This window comes from Astatotilapia calliptera, chromosome 15, assembly GCF_900246225.1.
Source record: "Astatotilapia calliptera chromosome 15, fAstCal1.2, whole genome shotgun sequence".
In the NCBI taxonomy this organism is placed as follows: Eukaryota; Metazoa; Chordata; class Actinopteri; order Cichliformes; family Cichlidae; genus Astatotilapia; species Astatotilapia calliptera.
Genome location: NC_039316.1, coordinates 6,000,001 through 6,019,983, shown reverse-complemented (window position 1 = coordinate 6,019,983; position 19,983 = coordinate 6,000,001). Strand labels below are relative to the sequence as shown.

Sequence of the window (19,983 nt, the reverse complement as noted above, 5' to 3'; positions counted from 1 at the left end):
TTATCTCACAGGGGAACATGCACAAGCAGATCTCAGACCGTCTCCGCGACGCTCAGAGCAAGAGGCGGATTCAGAAGGCTGAGCTGGACCTCGTCAATCAGAAGAGGGACACCCGCGTTGCAGAGATTAACGCGCTTCAGCTCGAGTTTGAGGTTAACAGAAATGTTTCTCTCGGTTTTCTGCCCTGTCAGTTTTCTGCATGTGTGTTTTTACGCGCTCTCCTCTCGGTTGGTCGCAGGAGTGGCAGAGGAAGCTCTCACAGCTGGTTCCAGAACAACAGAGACTGTGTGAGAAGCTGCAAAACATCAGCCTCAACAAACTCCCGTGTGGGTGACAAATGCCTCCTCTCACGTCACACAGATTAGTCACTGGCCGCTGGTCTGACATGTCTCTGACCTTTTGATCTTTGTAGCTGTGACTTTGACCTCCCTGACCGGGACTGTGACGGAGAAGACTGTAAACTGCCGGAGGCTGAAGGACCAGCTTGACATCCTGGAAAGGGAAACGACAGACAAACTGACGCAGATGGAGCAGTACAATAAGGAGCTTAAGGTCAGTGTTTGGTTCAGGCCACTACAGACTCATTCAGACCAAAGTTGTAGGGGAAAAAAAAGAACATAGCCTCTGATATCACCCATAAATTGTAGGAGGCACTTTATATTCTGTATTTGTACCGAGACGTGTATGTAGCACACTAAGCTGCCTCCCTTGGCAGTTCTTTAAAATCATTCATCACAATCTGAAACTATTTCTTCATGAAACTAACTTTAAGGCTAAAGTTGGGTTTTTCATACCCCGACTTTATTTAGCGTCAACATATTTTGCAAGAGAAGTTTCATAGTAGTGAATATAATCGTGCAGCAAAATTGCTTTAAGATGGATTGCACTGATGTTAAATGAAGCAAAAGCATACTGTTGTTTTTGTCCCACAGCTCTGGCTTGATATTAAATAGCACAAAAACAGGGCGTTTTCAACTTGCTGTGAAATCTTGTTCAACTGGTCACAATAGCTCTAGAGTTTCACCCCTTGGGCAATGGAAACTTAAACTATTTTTGCACACATACAGTCTCTGAAGTCTACGTTTGTCATCAAACAGCCTGATCATTTGATAGCTGTGAATGACGTCCTCTCAGAGTCTTATCATCAGTCTGATGTTAATAACTGGAGCACTAAAACACCTGCTCTCCCTTTCTCTTGGTCTCTGTCTCTTGGTTTGTTTATTTCTTAAGCAGCTTTTAAAGCTTTTAACCCCTGGCCTCTTCTCTTTCTCTTGTCTTCTTCTTCTCCCTGCTACCTGGATGTGTCTTCTTACTTTTTATTTTTGTTGTCTCTGCCTGTTCCTTTGTGACACACTTTTCTTCTTTGCTCTCCTCACCCATCGTCTAAACATTTTGTCTCCCTCCATCGTCACACTGTTATTTCCATAGCTCGGGGATATGGACGACTGTGTCCTCCGAGGCCTTCTGTCTCTGCTGGCCTGCCTCAGCCAGCTCTTCCTTCTCATCAAGGTTAACCCTCTTTCTCTGTCGCTTTATTTCCCACTCTGTACATTCCCCCCCCCCCCCCCCCCCCCCCCCCCCCCCCTTCAAGCAACAATCTTAAATCTCCTTTCCTTTGCATCCCGCAATGATTTGATCTGCTCGTTCATCTTTTCCTGCTCTTTTGAATTATTTTTAAATGGAGGTTTTTGTTGGTACCATGCCTTCTTCCTTCGCTGTTGTTTCTCTCTGTGGGATTTGTTCTAGTCTGTGTTTTCTGTGTAAACAGGATGCACCCCGAGGGTAAAACGCACGCACACAGAATGTCTAACCTGCACAACTTCTGTGTTAGAAAGAAAAAAAATATACACATACACATACAGCATGCCTGCGTGTTTCTGTGAATGTTGCTGCTGTTTATGAGAAATCATAAATGGCAAAACAATGTTCATCTTGTCATGCTAAGTGCATCGTGTGGAGAAGCTGTTGTGTTGTGGTTCTTTCAGACTTTTAAGGCTGATAAGAACAAAGGTCTTAGACAGATATTTACATGTCTCCTTGCGTTGCACATTCTGTGACGGCATCAGGAGCTGAGGGAGAAGCAGGTGAGGCAGCAGGCTGTTCTGGACGACCTGCACAGAGTCAAAGAGGAGAAATTGAGGGAGCTCCAGAGACGCCGCGAGGAGGAGGAGAGAGAAAGGAGGAGGAGAGAGGAAGAAGAAGAGGCGGCCAGGTGAATCTCAGGGTTTGTCTGTATTACTCTTGCTTAGACATAATGTGGCTTTATTAAGCTGCATTTACTTCCCACAGACAGGCAAAGCTGGAGCAAGAAAAGAGAGAGCAGGAGCGGAGGGAACAAGAGAAGAGGGAGAGAGAGGAAGAGGAGGCACGGCAGAGGAGGCTTCTGGAGGAGCAGAGGGCCAGACAGAGGGAAGAGGAAGAGAGAGAGGCCCAGGCTCGCCACCGGGCAGCCCAGGAGAAAGCACAAGAAGAGGAGAGAAGAAGGAGAGAGGAGGAGGCAGAGGCGGAGAAGAAGAGGAGGGAGGCCGAGGAGGAGAAGAGACTGAAAGAGGTTGAGGAGGAGAAGAGGAGGAAAGAAGAGCAGGAAATGGGGCAGCAGTTGGCACCCAAGCTAACCACCTACAGAGCCCTGTACTCCTTTGTTGCTCGCAACGCAGATGAGCTGAGTGTAGACGCAGACTGTCTCATAGAGGTACGAAGCACACACCCGCGCTGCAAACACACAGGATATTCGTCTTTTTAAAATGTATTTAATATGTATTACTCAAAATATTGTTGCTTTTGATTATCAATTAGTTTTTGTGGGACCTGATCTGTTGGCTTTTTAGGCTCAGTGTCAGACTCGTTAGATAATTCCATTACAGTCCATTTAAAAAAATGCACCAAATGGCAGCAACACCACAAGCACGGTCCAGTTCAGTGGCTCGATTTATCAAAGGTGACACAGCGGTCAAGTACAGCTGCCAGCGTTGGCACATTTGCCACGATTCCAAATTGTCAGCGTGTCAATTCCTGTTCTAGAATACGAGGTTAACTCAGCTTCAAGCTGTGATTTCTTTTGCTATTTTTTGGGCTTTTTGTTGGCCTACTTTTTGGAATAAGAAATACAGAAAGAGTTTCACCCTTGGCTTGGTTAATAATCCATCCATTGGCTTATCCAGCCAGACCCTGTCCCAGCTGTTAGAGGGCAAGAGGCAGGGTACGCCCTAGAAACGTCACCAATCTGTCACAGGACTAACACAGAAACACAGAGAGGCTAACAAGCATTCACACTTACAGTCAGTTGAGATTCACCAGTTAACCTAATCCCACTCATGTCTTTGGACTGTGGGAGGAAGGCAGACTAACCACAGTCACCATGCAGACACCACACAGAAAGGTCCCAGGCTGTATTCAAACACAGGACCTTCTCACAGTGAGGCAGCAGCACTAACCACTGCACCCCTGGTTAAAAATCTATAATTATATTTTGATTTTAAGTAATCACTGATGGAGTTAAAGTTCAATCAATTATCCCCGTTATCCCCGTTTCCTCAAGGAGCATCAATTCTGAAAGTGTTAGAATTAAGGACTGATCACAAAACGTTTATCTTGATCCCCTCGCTGCGAATGACTGACTGCAAGTGAACTGTGTTTTCCGTGATGCAGGTGGATGAGCACACGGTCGGTGAGCCTGGCTGGTTGTGCGGAAGTTACCGCGGAAACAGGGGCTGGTTCCCCCAGAGTTACGCTGAGAAATGTCTGACCCCTGCCTCGACTCAAAGTGGTCCCACTTCACCTGGAAAAATGTCCTGTCTGCCACCACCACTAAACACAAGGTAACATGAAACAGGAGGAGCAGATTGAGATTGTTTCTAGGCTTTTAGCTCCTCTGCACTAAAGATAGAACTGTCTGGGTCTTTTTTTTTTTCTGCTGACTGAAAGTCTGTAACAGCCACCTAGGTCGTTGTAATTTATGCCATAGCACTGTCAGGTTGTTTTTATTCTTTTCTTGGATCCTCCCCTAATGGTTTGTCCCTCTTGTTTTACCCAGACACCCCGATGTGGTGGAAAAAGGTGACAGCCCTCTTCCTGTCCAATCTGATGCTTCACAGGTAGAGCCTGACTGTTGTTTACTTTTATTTCCTGGCTAGATGACTCCTTATTCTTTATAATGAGCAGGTAAACTTTACTGTGACCTACTTCAGCAGCAAAAATGAAGCCCTGTTTCATTTTTGCCTTTGTTTAAAAAGGTCTTTAGTTTTCCAGTTTAGCATGTTAGCAAGATACAGTTAGATCCATAATTTGTGAGACAGTTTTTATAGTTTTTGCTCTGTATGTGAAATGCAGACTTTCAGCTTGAATTCAAAAGCTTCAAAAAGAAAATAATTTGCATGAGCTGTTTGGGGAATTGCAGACTTTTTGTATACCGACCCATTTTCTCAATAAGCGGACAGTTGACTGGCAAGCAGTTTCATGGCCAGGTGAGGTCTTTTCTCTTGCTATTTCAAGACAAATGAAGCAGAGAATAACAGATAAAGTTGATTCAGTTCAGATTTTATCAGTTTGCATTGCAATTACATATACAAGTTAAATATAAGGTCCAAAAAGCAAGTCAGAGCAGGTTGGGGAAGCCATCATTTGGCTGAAAAAGTCAGCTCATGATCCTCTGCATACCACATTGTCTGTCAAACATAGGGGAAGCAATGTTATAGCATGGGTGTGTTTGCCAGTGAAACTGGGTCACTAGTGTTTATTGATGGTGTGACTGCTGATAAATGTAGCAGGATGAATTCTGAAGTGTACAGGGCTGTACTGTCTGCTCAGATTCAGTCATATGTTGTAAAACCAATCAGGTGGCAGTTTATGGGGCAAATGGATAATGACCCAAAGCATACTGCAAAAACAACCCAGAGCATGCTTTTCAGTTACTGAAGACAAAACTGAAGGCAAATAAGCAGTAGCTGATGGTGGCTGCAGCAAAGGCCCAGCAGACTATATAGAGGGAGGAAACATGATGTTTTTACAAGTATTAAAACGATCTTTAAATTTAAAATGGTGTTAATTTGTAGGGGAGTGGGTATTAAAAATGGCTGTAGTTTGTCAACAGTTTGGGCAAAATATTCGTAAAACCCCTCGAATTAAAGCCGAAAGCCTGCACTTCAGTCATGTATTAATTGTTTCATTTAAAATCCCTGTTCTGGTGTGCAAAGGTAAAACTATAAAATGTGTCTTTATCCAACAAATTATGGACTTACCTGTAACACCGGCCAATTACCAGTAAGCTCAAAGTGCAATTTAAGCTTATGGGGCACGGTAATATTTCTTAATAAGTATCTGGTACTAAATTACAGTATTGGATAAATCAAAAGGTTGATGCAATGGTTGTTATAGTTTTAAAAAACTGTCACAGTCCTGGGTCTGCAGCCCAGTGTTTTGTGTGTTCGGTTTAAGTTTTATTCTGGGAATTGTGGTTTTCTGTTTTGCATTTCCTGTTTTACTTTGGAGAGTCCCCCGTCTGGTGTTCAGTGTTTTGGGTTATGCTTTCCCGTTGTCTTGTCTAATTAGGTTCAGCTGTGTCTCCCTCCTGTGTGCCATTTCCTTGTTACCTTGTGTGTATATTTAGTGTGTGGTTCTTCGTCGGAGGGTCTGCGTATCATTCTGTAGCTGTCCCCAGTTTAGGTTTTGGTAGTGGTTTTGTAGTAATTCTTACAGCCACAATAAAGGCTCATTTTAAGTTTGAACACTCTCTCCTGCATCGTTGTCTGCGCCTGGATCCACACCTCTCAATCTCCACACAAAAACAGGAGTCACCATGGTGGTTGTAGATTGACCTCACAAGGGCACGTCCGCCCTGTAGTTGCTGGTTGATTCAACCAAAAGAGCACATTCACTTCATGGCTAAAAGTTATCACTCTGTTACTGAAAAAGGTTCATGAGATCATTTAATCTTCATGTTTCCCTTCTTAGTTCATCTGTGTTATTATAGTAGTGTATATCTAGACTGTGGCATGATCAGAAATAGGTCTGCTGACATCAACACACATCTTCAGAAACAGCACAGCTGTATATTTATAGCTTTTCTCCAATGGGAGTTCTTCTCTCTGACTCTCTGTGGGTCACACACATTTACAGATGTCTGATGACATCAGTGTTGGCAGCTCTAGCGTTTGTAGGTCATGTCCCATGGTCCAAAGGTGAAATTAGCTGTGTTGCAAGTCCAGGGGAGGGGAGCGTCTAGTGATTGATTTCTTAGATGTACCCATGGTGACAGATCGCTGTTTCTTTGATCACACTCCTCAGTCCTCCGTTCCTCTGCTCGCTCGGGCCCTCTCGCCATGGTCAGCCACTTCAGAAACCCACCTCAGCCTTTCAGGCGGTTCGGCGACAGACGTCATCACCACACTGCTCAGCTTCTCGCAGGGAGACATCATCAGCGTGCTGCAGCAGAGGGAAGATTGGTGGCTGGGGCAGATCAACGGGATGCAGGGATGGTTCCCCAAAAGTTACGTCGCTTTGGAGACGGCTGGCAATACAGAGTAAGAAGACGCACATCTCTTTTGTGTAAAACCTTTAACAACTGAAAGACTTGCTTCACCATGTGTTTTTCCCATCATAGTGTGGATGCGTTGGACACATCTGATTCAGTTCAACTAGAAGGTAAGAGCAGTTTATCTGTGGAAAATAAGGTCTAGTTAAAGTCAGCGAAGGTTTCCTAACTGGTACTATTGTTGTCCTTACCAGAATACGTGGCCTTGTATACATATGAGAGCCCAGAGGTGGGGGACTTGACGTTTGTCGAGGGGGATGTTGTTTTGGTGTTGGAGAAAGAAGGAGAGTGGTGGCGAGGATGCGTTGGGGACCAGACAGGGCTCTTTCCCTCCAACTATGTCCGACCTGTAGAACTGCCAGAGGTGAGTCAAGCTGAGTTAATGTGGAAAAAAAATTGCCAAATTAAATTATTACTTTATTTCTGCTTTACATTTCATTTGTTAACTTTAGGCATCAAGACCTGGAGGTCCAACCAAGAAACCTGGTGAGAATGAACGCACAGGCGGACACTCAGTCGGTGTTTGATGACTCATTCTGTTATTCTCTTGACATTTAAATGATCGAAATTCACTGTTGGCTTTTTCTGGTTGGTCAACAGAGGTTGCGCAGGCAGTCACCACCACTGGGGCCTCAACGATGCATCAGCTTCGCCTGTCTCCGGGGCAACTGATCGTGGTGCTGGCCAAGAACTCCACCGGCTGGTGGCTCGGGGAACTGCAAGTAAGCTATACTAAAAGCTATACTTTTTTCATTTTTCTTTTTTAAAGAGCCATGGATAAATTGAAACTGTTAACATCAGAAAAATTACGATTTCAGCTAGAAATTTTTACTTTGGCTGCAAGTGCAGAAGGTCAATCGCACCGCCGAGCGCCGTGTAAGCACAATTAATGAGTCATTATTCTCCTAAATCCACCTCCCGGTTGCAAATGACACATTTCTGCCTCTCTGTGAAAGGAATTTAGAACATTATAATGTGACACCTACTGGATTATATGGCGACGAGAATGAAAAGCTTTATTAACAAAAGGTCATTGAAAACTTGTTGGCATTAGACGCGAAGCAGAATGATTGTGGAGGAAATTACAGTGCAGATATGTGGATATTTCCTTAAATATTAAGGTGGTCCTGTAAGGAAAAAACGCCTGAAATTTGTTTAGTCTTTTTAGTGAGAGTAAATTGAACTTTTGGTTTTGGATAGACAGACAAAATGAGCAAACAAAATGAAGACATTATCACTATGGATGTTTTAATAAACTAGTTAATCAGTCAAATGGCAAAAAGCAATCAACAAATTAAGGTATAGTAGTAGTATTTATTTATTGTCATTGTCACAATGAAATTGCGTTTGGGGCTTCCATACAACCCAAAAAAAGAAGAAAATAATAAATACCCCTTAAAACCCAAGTGTACATATTTAACCCAGTGTGACTCCAATGCAATAAGACAATCCTTAGCAGTAATGTTCGTAGAAATTCAGACAAAGACCTGAGAAACATGACAGAAATACAACAATGCAACCCATTCAATATAACAGTGCTGTCGTCTACAAAGGTCATCAAAGTGAAGGGTCATCTCTCTCTGCATGTTTTCGTGCTGAGGCTGCAGCTGTAGTTTGAGTTGAAGCTCAGAGTGCGACAGCAGAAGTCATATTTGCTGTTAGTACGTTCAGACAATAAGTCAATATGAGTAAGAGTGTCCGAGAACAGAGGGTTTCCACAGCTTTGTCAATCTGTGCATTACCCTCAGCAGCTTGCAGCTTGCATTACTGCGGCTGTTTCAGAGACTTCAGCTGAGCTTTAGTTTAATTTATAGAGTGAATGTACATTCCCATCATGAGAGAGCGTTCTCAAGGTTCAAAACTCTGCCTGTCAAAAAAATCAATTCATCAATTAATGTTTCGATTTAGGATTCAGAAACGATCCAGCAGAAGATTGATTCACTCTCACTGGCTCTTCTCTCCCCTCCAGGCTCGGGGGAAAAAGCGGCAGCGAGGCTGGTTTCATTCCTCTCACGTTAAGCTCCTGGGTCCCTCCAGTAGCAAGTCTTCCCCCTCTCCTCTGCCAGGTGAATGCTGACACACGGCAAACACAGCATTTGATTTACTATAACTGATCTTGTTTAAGTCAGGTTTGTATTTACATTTTTAAATCTGTATATTTAGCTGAGAGATGCAGGTCGAAATTACTTGAACAACCACGACAGTAACTGCTGGAAAGCTTTTATGTCTATGACTTTGAAACTAATTTGGTAAAAATGCTCATTAATCATAAATTCCTGTCTCAAATTTCAGCTGACAGAACATAATCTTTCAGTGTCATTTCTGTTATTTAGTCATTTACAATGGAGCACCCTCTGCTTATTCTGTCATGCTGATATTTAGCAGACACAGACTTTACCATGGTTCCTCTCTCAGCCTGCAAACATTCAGCATTTAGCACTGATCATAGAAGCAGCAGAAGCAGATGGCGATGTTTTTAGTTTTAGGAGTCCACACAATGAATCCCCAACAGCAACTCAAAAATGAATGCAGTGACGTGGAATTACACACAAGTGCAAATATGTTTACATGAGATGTGCCCAGGTAGTGCAAATAGACTAGGCAGTATTTGCCATTAATTATATCAATAGCATTTAGGAGAAATGAGTCACAGACAATTTTAGTCCTCCAGACAGATGCCTGCCAATGACAGCTTGCAAGCTTTAGCTCAAACAGGCTACGCAGCTAGTGTTCCTGGCAGTGCCATATAGCATTCTAGGGCTCTGCCTTAAAAATGACCAAAATCCAGCACGAACTCCTCTTGAGGTGACTGTTGGGACTGGCCTGTGGCTAAATATGCTAAATAAATAATAAATAAATAGTAATTGAGAGGAAAGTGTTTGTGCTTGTGTTTGCCATGCAGATGCTGGTGCATGTCCGTGCATGAATGTCTGTGGCTAAATAAATAAATATGCAGAAATAAAATGGTAGAATGAGCCAAAATAAAGGTTGTTGAACCTCTCAGCCGTAAAAGGCTGATGGGGTGTTGTTGTCGCCCGGCCGGGTGGGCAGCGTGAATACTCAAGTTTGTGAATGCAAGAACTCGAGAACAAGGTAACGTAGGATTTTAAAATTCAGATCATAGATGCATCTACTAGAAATCTCAGTGACCTCAAGGTCAAGATAAGAGGTCAAATTTTCTAAAAGACCACAGAGGATTTTCAAATTGATACCACAGAGGTGCATCTACTATGAGGCTGAGGCTTAAGACTGGAGGCTGCCAGTATTTTTAAATGTTTGGTGCCCAAGGGAAACCATTTCACTATTTTCACCTACTTTTAATGTCATCTTGGTCTCTTTAAGGCTTTCTTAGTTCTGTTTTTATACATTGGCCCTCATTGGGTCATTCTACAAATCTACAGCAACAGATTAAGCTTCATATGTCAACTCTGTTCCCTCAGTATGCCAAGTTATTGCAATGTATGACTACACGGCTGCCAATCAGGACGAGCTGAGTTTCTCCAAGGGTCAGCTGATCAACATCCTCGACAAGACCAACCCCGACTGGTGGAAAGGAGAAGCCAACGGGGTAACAGGGTTGCTGCCCACCAATTATGTCAAGATGACAACAGAATCAGACCCCAGCCAGCAATGTAAGTAAAACTTTAATCCTCTTACTGATGGACTGTTTTTTTTTTCTAAATAAAAAATAATAAGACAGTTAGCACACATGGAAACTGATAAGTTGTGTTTATCAGCTGTAGAAACAAACAAAAATGTTGGTTGGCTTGGCTCACTCCAGGTACAGTAGATTCCTTATCCATGTCAGACCATGGAACCACTGATGGTAAGCCTCGAGTAGTTGGTTCAATCAATCATTGAGGAAATTGGTGAACATATAACCATTACACTTAAAAGGCTCATTCCCATAAAAAGCTTCTGAAATTGATTAATAGAAAATGTTAAATTTCTTCTCCACAAGGCAAAATGATTGGGCCTTTTAAGTATCCCGGACAACATCAACAATTTCAAATCATCAAAAGGAAAGTTTGACATTTTGGGCATGAAGCGTGATGGATACCTCTTTTTGTATTGTTAGTTAATTTAATCCAGCCACGCTCTGGCTGCAGTTTTTATATTAAGCAGACTAATATGAGAGTGGTATTGATCTTCTAATTTAACTTGCAACCACAAAGTGAACAAAGCGTATATCCCACGAATGTCAAACTGTTCTTTTAAAACAGATGCTGCTGACAAATCACCCCGGGCAACAAAATAATAAAGAGCGAAAGCTGATCTGATTTCAAACTGACACATTTTTCATCATTTTGGTCACATTTCTGGAAACGGCAGCTTCGCTTTCCCTCTCTGAATGCAACACACGGGAAGGCGGTCATTTTCCTCACGCGTATCCCGCTCGCTGCTCATTCATACGTAGCTGCTGAGAAATTTTAAAAAGGCCGATTTCTTAATGAGAGGTGTGCGCCTGAATTAGTATGCACAGCTTGCGTGTTCTCCTCACAGCAGCAGCTGTTAACAAGCGTGAACACACGAGCTCTTTAATTAGGATGAACTTGTCGAAGCCACAGACACAAAACGCTCTGATATTCTAATTCCAGCGAAGGCGTTGTCACTCGCACGCCCGCCACACGTAAGGCCGGCGAAACAAGCTGCCGAAACAAGAGCGCGAGAAATCGCCGTCTGCAGCTGATACGATGAATAATAACATTTACATTTCCAGAAATGCATTATTAATGCGCCTGCATGTGAGTGTCCAGCATTAATATTAAAGCTATATTAACGTCTGCTGTCTCTCCATCTCTTCATCATCTCACTTCCCTCCCTTCCATTCCTCCACTTCATCTGTTTTTTCCCCTCCTTTTCTTCTGTAGGACAGTAACGCTGGCTTTCCTGTCTCTTCTTCCTCCTTTTCCTCCTCTTCCTCTTTCTCACCCCTTCTGTCTGAGCGATCCCGAATTGCCCTGTCGCAACAGGAAGCCCAGCCGCCAGCAAGAACGGCCCACCTCCGCACTTTCCACCTCACCCGTTTAGGACTCTGGTGTTCTGTGCTTCTCTGTTACAAACCCTGTTTTTTTTCTTTGGTTTTTGTTTTTGGCGTCCTACCTTCTCAGCTTTAAATGTAAATTTATTTCACCGTACACCCCTTCCTCCTCTCCCCCCCTCGCTCTCTTCTCTCCCTTGTTTTCATTTCTGTTTCTTTAACTAATTAACCAAGGGAGCGAGGCAGAGGCAGCTAGACATGAGCTTTCAAAGCTTTTGTCCCCCGTGATACAAAAGTGTGGAAAGCGTAGTTTTGCTACAGATAAAAGGAAAATAAGAGTTTGATTACAAAAGTATGGAAAATAATATGTAAGAAGCATCGGTTTAGTTTTCTAAATTAAAGCTATAAGTTAGTATGATGCAGAGTATTCTAACAGGGTCACTCATTCTTGCACTAACAACATTGAAACCTTGCTAAAAATGGATCAATGTGAAGACTCGCTGTTGCTTAAATCACCGGTAACCTTGATTGCTGCTTGCTAACGCATCGCTTGAACTGCAACTGAGATGAAATTGATTGTGATTTTATTATTCGATGCTTATGCACTCTGCCATTTATTGACGCTTCCAAGTACTTAAAATGACACCCACCCTGTACTGAACTGTGATATCACCAGCAAATACATATTTAAAAAAAGAAAAAAAAAAACATGCAAACATTAGCATATCAAGAATAGTCTGAGAGAAACATCTACCACACTGCTGACATATAGGGTTATCATCAAAAGTTTAAATGCACTCATCATGGGCTAGAATGGTGCCGTAATTTTGAGGTTGCACAGCATACATCTTTAATGTCTTAAAAAGAAATGGTTTGAAATTATTTTAGATTTTCTCTAATCCATGTCGCTTTGCAAGTTGGACTTTGACCACACTGGTAGCCATCACCAAGCTTCTGGTGAAATTCTGGCTGGATATTTGAGCACTCTTCTTGGCAGGATTGGTAGTTCGTTTGAACTGGTTGGTTTCCTGGCACAGACCCAGCTTTCAAGCGTAGTCCACAAATTTTCAATTGGGTTGACATCAGGGCTTTGGGAAGGCCATTATTCATTCCAAAATCAGATTTGATGTGTGTTTGAGATCATTGTCCTGTAGACTAAAGTGTCCAACCATCTAGCTGCTGATTTGAGTTGAAGCTGAAGAATTTGGAGATTAGTCCTTCTTCACCATTGCATTCACTTTGTCCAGTGTACCAGTACAAGCGAAACAGCCCCAGAGCGTGATGCTACCACCGCCATGCTGAACAATTGGTACAGTGTTTTTAGGTTTGAAAGCCTCATCTTTATTCCTCCAAACATACCTTTTGCCATTGTAGTCAAATAGCTCAATCTTTGTCTTGCCTGACTTTTCTCCAGATGAAATTTGGCTTGTCCATGTGGGCAGCTGCAAATTTCAGTCAAGCTTAAAGATGTTGGTTTTGGACAAGGGGCTTCTTTCTGAGTAGGCACCCTGTCTCTGTCCATGGTGATATAAAACACACTATGGACACTGTGTTCCAATATTTTCTAGTTCATGTCAGGTTTGAGCCTTGGTGGTTTTTGGCTTGTTTTTGAAGATTCTAATTAATTTTCCTTTCATCTGAGGCCATGTCCACACTAATACATTTTTGTTTGAAAACGTATCTTTTTCTCTCTGTTTTGGCCTTCCGTCCACACTGAGACGGCATTTTCGGTCAAGGAAAACGCAGAGTTTTAAGAGCGCTCTCCAAAGCGGATACATTTGAAGTAGGGCTGCCACGATTAGTCGAATAGTCACGATTACGTCGACTATCAAAATCGTCGACGACTGATTTAATAGTCGACGCGTCGTTTGAAGCTTTGTAAGATCCAAAAGACGCAGAAATAAGTAGCAGGATTTAAGAGTGTAATAACGGACTGAAACAGAAGATGCCAGCTGCCGTTAAACCCCGAAGAAGAAGCAGCTGTGTCCCAGAATTCATAGCGCGGCCCAGCTCAGTTTCCAACAATGGCGGCAGCTAGTTAGTTTTAATATTACTCTTATTATTCTTTCTGGGTCACAAAATAAACGTTTAACATATTTTCAGGCGAGAATGTAGCTGTGTAAATCTCAAATATCTGCTCAGTTTATCAAGACACCACATATTTTCAAAAGCGCTCCGACGTTTTCAGAGACGTCTGTTACCCACTAGCTCGATAGCTAGCCGGGGGCTAGGCTAACTAGAGCCGTGAGAGCACCGGACTCCCGGCAAATCGTTTTCAAACCCACCGCTGTCTTTCGCTCCTCAGGTTAAACGTGATATATAAGTCACTTAGATAACTTAAAAATGTTATTGTTTTGCCTTTTTTTTTTTTTTTTAGTAATTTATTTGTTCCTGAGTAAATCAGTTTGGCTGAGATTAAAGTTATAGTTTTTACACAGCTGAATAAACGTCAAGCAGACAGCTGATTATCAGAAGTGTGAGATGCTGTTATAGTTTAGATAGCAAGGAGTTTATTAAACTTCACCGAAACAATCTGCAAATTTCATTAAAATTTAATAAACTATCATCCTGTCTTTATTTTTAGTTTGCACAGACCTTAAACACTTAAAGCTGTAAGCTAATGATAGTTATATAAGAGCAGATGCTGCTGGTGCAATAAGCTGTACGTTTTACGTCCAATGGATGATGATCTGATTAGTCGACTAATCGCCAAAATAATCGGTGACTAGTCGACTATCAAAATAATCGTTTGTGGCAGCCCTAATTTGAAGACGCAGTTTTCGCGTGGCAGTGTGGATAACAAACCCAGAGCCTTTTCGAAAACGATGACACATTTTAGTCATGTGATGCAGTCATGTGAGTGTGTGAGCGGAGGGCATCACACAGCAGTTGTTTTGTGTGCTCTCAATTCTGACAGCCCTATTAAAGATTAATTCAGTTTGTACATGCTTCAGGTAGCTTTTCTTCAAATTCTTTGACTCTCAATCGCTTTTGCAACTTTGTACTTTTGTGTTACTCGCAGCAACAACTCCACCTCATTGTTAGTCCGTTTAAAAAAAACTCGGTGCTTTTCCTCGACATTTTGCCGTGACGTTTCAAAGAGCCGGAAAGTAAATAAACGACAGACAGAAATAAGGCAGGTCGAATCGTCTTGCGTTTCACGCATGCGCAGTACTGGGACGTAAGCGTTTTCGGCCGTTTCGATGTGGCTGAACAACTCTGTGAAAACGCATGAAAACGATAGTGTGGACGTGGAGCATTTTCAGACGTATACGCCGTTCTCAAATTTATCCGAGCTAGTGTAGACGCAGCCTGAGGGTGACATCGTGGGTTTTGCCAAAGTAGTGGCAGTTCTTTAGTAATGACTCCAAGAAATCTTCCCAACTCGTGTAATTCTATAATTCTGCTTCTTATATCTTCTCTGAGTTCCTTGGACTTTCCCATTGTTCTGAGTATCCGTCAATCGAATGAGAGTTGTCAAACCTTTTTATGTTGGCAAAGAGAAACTACCAGTTGTAGTAGAAACTATCATGAGAGGTTAATAGGCCTCAGTCTTGTCGAGTTAAAAGCTATTGTAGAACCTTGTTTGAGTCTGTGCATATATTTTTGACATTGTGTGGATTATAGAAGCTCCAAAATCAAGTCAAGCATTTAGAATCAGTTCTTGTTTTTTAAAGTTATTAAACATGTATGTTGTATAATTCTTCCACTGTGGAATTAATTATTAAAAGCCCCAAATTACCATGACATTCATGCTCGTGATGCGTGTATGTAAACTCCTGACCACAACTGTACATCCACCTTTTGCCAAGATTGAACCTCAAAGACTTGAACTACCAGCTGAGTCTTCCACTGCTCTGTCACTCAAGCATTAGCTACTTTATCCATTTACACCTATGCAATCACTAGGAGTGAGCACTCCACCATGAAAGGTGCTTTATTTTTCTTTACCTTAGTGTTCTTGGTAGCAGTGTTGTTAGCGTTGGCATCGCTTATGTTCATGTACTGCGACTACAATGTGCCTCACTCTGTGCATTAAATGTAAATTAGACGTCATCGAAGTGATAATAAAGGGAGATTTTAACATGTTTTTGAACGCTCGCTGTATTTTCTCACACACCACATCAGTGATTGAGAGGAAAGTGTTTGTGCTTGTGTTTGCCATGCACATGCCGGTGCATGTCCGTGCATGCATGTCTGCACGTGTGTTTGCATGCGCATGGATGTGCTCCTGTAGGGTGTGCTGACCTGATGACGCTCGACACAATGACCCCTCAGGAGAGGAAAAGGCAGGGTTACATTCACGAGCTCATCCAGACCGAGGAGACCTATGTCGAGGATCTTGAGCTAGTGCTAGAGGTACCGACGGAAACATCGGCATATTTGAACATTATTCCCACTTTTCTGTCATTTTTTTCCCGTCCTCACCTGTTTGCATTTGTTTCTGCCTCTTAGGTCTTCTACAAGCCCATGTCCGAGTCAGGCCGTCTGACTGAAGCTGAGATGGCAGTTATCTTTGTTAACTGGAGGGAACTGATTATGTGCAACTCCAAATTGCTCAAGTAGGTCCCACGTGTGACATTGTTATGAACCATACTGACATCTAAACTATTAAACCCTACTGCTCTGCTAGAATAAACATTTATGAACTCTTTCTGTGAAAACGATCAAAAGCAAATGCACAGAAAAATTGACACTTATTTCATTTCTGCAAGTCCATAGACTCTGAAGGCTTGCAGAACTCATCAGATACTCCATCTATTTATGTTTTGTGAGGTTATGAAATGGTGTTTCACATCCTGATCATCTGTGACCTCCCTCCAGAGCCCTGCGTGTCCGTAAAAAGACAGGAGGAGAGAACATGCCCGTTCAGCTAATAGGAGACCTGCTGGCGTCGGAGCTCGCGCACATGCAGCCGTACATTCGCTTCTGCTCCTGCCAGCTCAACGCCGCAGCGCTGCTGCAGAGCAAGACCCACAACCAGCCTGACTTTAAAGACTTCCTCAAAGTACGAGCCTTGGATAATGGATATTGTGAAAGGAAAAATAAATAAAACGTTTGCTTTTGTCAGATGCAATAAAATATCTCTGCCTCCTCTTGAGCAGAAGATTGCAACTAACTACCGCTGTAAAGGAATGCCGCTGTCCAGCTTCCTCCTCAAGCCCATGCAGAGGATTACACGTTACCCTCTACTCATCAAAAATGTATGCAGAGAAATGCTGTTTATATGTAACTCCATGAATCCCGCCTACCACTTGTTTAATATTCATCTCCATGTCTCTTAATTTGTTGCCTGTGCTGTGCTTCTTGGTAAGATCTTGGAGCACACCCCAGATGGCCATGCAGACCGAGGCCCTCTCCGAGAAGCTCTGGAGCGAGCCGAGGAGCTGTGCTCTCAGGTCAATGAGGGGGTTCGGGAGAAGGAGAACTCAGACAGGCTCGAATGGATACAGAGCCACATGCAGTGTGAGGGGCCCATAGAGGTAAGGACACTCAGAAACGAGTATCTCGACTCTCGAGTCCCTGCTGCTATATTAAATATGGCCTCTGCAAAGCATTTCATGTCTGACAAGTCTTGAGCTGTTATGCAGGGACAGCAACAATTCCATTCTTAACTACAACGCTTGACAGTTTGCTTATTTTCGAACAACTTTCCTCAGCCATGCCTTGTTTTCTCTGCACTTTTTCCCCCCCAGCACTTGGTCTTCAACTCGCTGACTAATTGCCTCGGGCCTCGCAAGTTGCTCCACAGCGGTCGGCTGTACAAGACCAAAAGCAGCAGAGAGCTGTGGGCTTTCCTCTTCAGTGATTTCCTCCTCCTCACACACAGTGCCAAACCCTTCTCCTCCTCAGGATCTGACAAGTTATTCAGCCCCAAAACAAGCATACAGCTCAAGATGTACAAAACAGTAAGCTAATCTAAGGTATAATATATATAAAAATATATATAAATGCACAGATGAACTATTCTTTCTCATCGTTTACGTTCTCTCGGCATTTGCCGATATGCATTTCATCTCCGCCAGCCTCTCTTCCTGAACGAGGTATTGGTGAAAATGCCACCCGACCCGTCCAGCGACGAGCCGCTGTTCCACGTCTCGCACATCGATCGCGTCTACACTCTCAAAACCGAGACCCTGAACGAGAGGCACGTGTGCAAAAATCTCACGTTCTGTGTAACCACACGTCCGTGTTTCTGCGTGAAGCACTCACACATTTTTACTGCTTCCATTAGGGCAGCGTGGGTCCAGAAAATCAAAGCGGCATCTGAACATTTCATAGAGACAGAGAAGAAAAAGAGAGAGAAGGCTTACCAAGGTAAACACAGCTACACGCTCATAAATATGTCAGCTAATATTGAGTGTATTGACTTTATCCCTTTGCAGAGCAAGCTGGTATTCCTATCATCTCCTCCGCTGCTCCCTTGTTAACTTTCCTTGTAGTGCCGGCTTGAGCTGAATGATATAATGACAAGCAGTTTCTTAGTGTCATCTGACCTGGAATCTGCTTGATCTGAAAATGATTGTTTGGTGGTCTCTGTGCGGCACCTTCACAAGTTTTCAGGAAATCAGACTCTACGACTCGTCCCTATGACCACTAGACTGTTTTCACCTACAGTGTCATATTTATACCGTGCATCGTATCGTTTAATTTTGGAGTAGTCATTTGCATGCACTGGAGCTTGAATGGAGTGCTTTATTTTTACTTCCTTTTATTCCAGAGTTGACATTTTTCAGTCTGCATATTAAAAATCTACAATAAGTCAAGCCCCCTGCCAGGGTTAACAAAGTGTTCTTATTTGAACCTTGAAGTATGCATGTGTGTATTGTTCAAACATTATCCTAATTATGAATGGATGCTGCGTTTTTGTCATATATCTTACTGTCTTCTGCTTATTTTAGCACGCTCTCTAAAGTCCAGCGGAATCGGCCGGCTGCTGGTGACAGTCATTGAAGCCCAGGAGCTCAAGGCCTGTAAGCCCAACGGTGAGGCCCCGTGGCAACATGACAGTGCTAATGCATGCTTTGTAATTAAGTCCCGTTAACTCCTTTTCTCTTTAGGTAAGAGTAATCCTTACTGTGAGCTGACAATGGGAGCTCAGTGCTACACATCTCGACCAATCAGCGACACTCTGAGCCCAAAGTGGAATTTTAACTGCCAGTTTTTCATCAAAGACCTCTACCAGGATGTCCTCTGCGTCACCGTGTCCGAGAAAGATCAGTTCTCACCAGATGGTCAGTGGATAAAGGACACGCACATGCACTCATGCATAAAACAGTTGATTATTAGGCTTTTTGTCTAATTTTTCCTGCCTATACAGAATTAAAGGAACACTTAAAGTCTTGGTTTTCCTCTATTAAAGTAAATCAGCGGTCTTAACTTCTTTTTTTTTTTTCTTTTTCTTTTTTGTCCGATGAGATGCGTTTCTTTTTCTCATTTTAATCATCTTACTAAATAAAAGTCTCCTCCTTCCTCTTTAGATTTTCTCGGCCGCGTTGAGGTTCCCGTGGCAACGATAAAGAAAGAGATGGAGAGCAAAGGAGCAGCAACCCGTCGCCTTCTGCTGCACGAAGTCCCTACTGGAGAAGTTCACGTCAAACTAGACCTACAGCTTTACGAGCCAACCAAATGAGGAAAATACATCTGAATACTCCATTAGACACACACACCACTTAATAATAGTAATGAAGGACCATTAAAGTGCCTTTTTTATGCTCTTGCACATTACGCAATAATGGGGATTTTACTGTCCCTGCTTGTTCCACTGACCCTGAGCTTTTCAGCGACCTCAAACGATCCAAAACACGGAGATGATTGCCAATATTTTCATAATCGCCAGCCAGAAATGGAAAGTAACAAACGAGACTCAACGTTTCACCGGAGTTTTACATTTCACTTTCGATTTGTAAATTCTTTTTTTTTTTTCCGGCGCACTGCTAATTAAAGAATATAACAACATATCAACCAGTTACACACACGTGTGGACAGTCGCACACTGTCTCACGTATCTTTATATTACAACTGCTGCACACTGCTGTATAATGTAATGTCAATGGTTAGCCTTATGGTGTAAGCTTGAGGTTTCATGGCAAGTACGCCATTAAATCCCAAAAACGGCACCGGCATGAATAAAATGTATGTACAGTAAAACATTTTTCTGCGTTTGTCTTTCGAGTACGATGTCCAGGAAAATTGTGAAGTAGGTTTTTTATGTATGTTTGTTTCTTTTTATTTGGATGCACACAGTGGCCAAAGTCACTGTTAACTTGATGTTTCCTGCAGACATCCACATCTGGAGAACCAGCAGCTGGTCTGGTGGCACCTTCCATCTGATGTGGCTGTTGCACTGATGTGCAGTGGTATAGTGTTAGGCCTGGATGAAAAACATTTCAAACTTAAACTGTTAGTGGGATTTGTCAGTGAGCAGTATGGTGCTATAGTGTACAAATACAGTATATAAGTACCTGCTACA

General features: G+C 42.8%; 2 protein-coding genes across 9 annotated transcripts in view; one reads left to right on the top strand and one right to left on the bottom strand.

Moving 5' to 3' along the window:
• itsn2a (intersectin 2a) overlaps positions 1–19,661 on the top strand; it is a 45,143-nt gene extending 25,482 nt beyond the window's left edge. For 2 of the 4 annotated variants that reach the window (XM_026193949.1, XM_026193951.1), the window contains exons 14-39: positions 12–152; positions 239–326; positions 413–552; positions 1,429–1,509; positions 2,067–2,212; positions 2,290–2,692; positions 3,649–3,818; positions 4,034–4,094; positions 6,283–6,518; positions 6,599–6,639; positions 6,724–6,893; positions 6,982–7,015; positions 7,130–7,251; positions 8,499–8,595; positions 9,970–10,161; positions 15,748–15,869; positions 15,966–16,072; positions 16,335–16,518; positions 16,616–16,714; positions 16,826–16,993; positions 17,207–17,419; positions 17,537–17,658; positions 17,746–17,828; positions 18,413–18,496; positions 18,572–18,745; positions 18,992–19,661. In XM_026193949.1, the coding sequence (XP_026049734.1) occupies positions 12–152; positions 239–326; positions 413–552; positions 1,429–1,509; positions 2,067–2,212; positions 2,290–2,692; positions 3,649–3,818; positions 4,034–4,094; positions 6,283–6,518; positions 6,599–6,639; positions 6,724–6,893; positions 6,982–7,015; positions 7,130–7,251; positions 8,499–8,595; positions 9,970–10,161; positions 15,748–15,869; positions 15,966–16,072; positions 16,335–16,518; positions 16,616–16,714; positions 16,826–16,993; positions 17,207–17,419; positions 17,537–17,658; positions 17,746–17,828; positions 18,413–18,496; positions 18,572–18,745; positions 18,992–19,143 (3,630 nt within the window). In that variant the 3' untranslated portion in view covers positions 19,144–19,661. Of the gene's footprint in view, positions 1–11; positions 153–238; positions 327–412; positions 553–1,428; positions 1,510–2,066; positions 2,213–2,289; positions 2,693–3,648; positions 3,819–4,033; positions 4,095–6,282; positions 6,519–6,598; positions 6,640–6,723; positions 6,894–6,981; positions 7,016–7,129; positions 7,252–8,498; positions 8,596–9,969; positions 10,162–15,747; positions 15,870–15,965; positions 16,073–16,334; positions 16,519–16,615; positions 16,715–16,825; positions 16,994–17,206; positions 17,435–17,536; positions 17,659–17,745; positions 17,829–18,412; positions 18,497–18,571; positions 18,746–18,991 lie in introns of those variants that run through there. The other 2 variants (XM_026193952.1, XM_026193953.1) reach the window with 2 other exon arrangements.
• Positions 19,662–19,701: 40 nt separating this feature from the next.
• fam228a (family with sequence similarity 228 member A) overlaps positions 19,702–19,983 on the bottom strand; it is a 7,867-nt gene continuing 7,585 nt past the window's right edge. For all 5 annotated transcript variants that reach the window (XM_026193955.1, XM_026193956.1, XM_026193958.1 and 2 more), the window contains exons 8-9: positions 19,976–19,983; positions 19,702–19,884 (exon numbers count right to left, since the gene is read on the bottom strand). The exon at positions 19,976–19,983 is cut by the window's right edge and continues 164 nt beyond it. In XM_026193955.1, coding sequence (XP_026049740.1) covers positions 19,773–19,884; positions 19,976–19,983 — 120 coding nt within the window. In that variant the 3' untranslated portion in view covers positions 19,702–19,772. The remainder of the gene's footprint in view (positions 19,885–19,975) is intronic.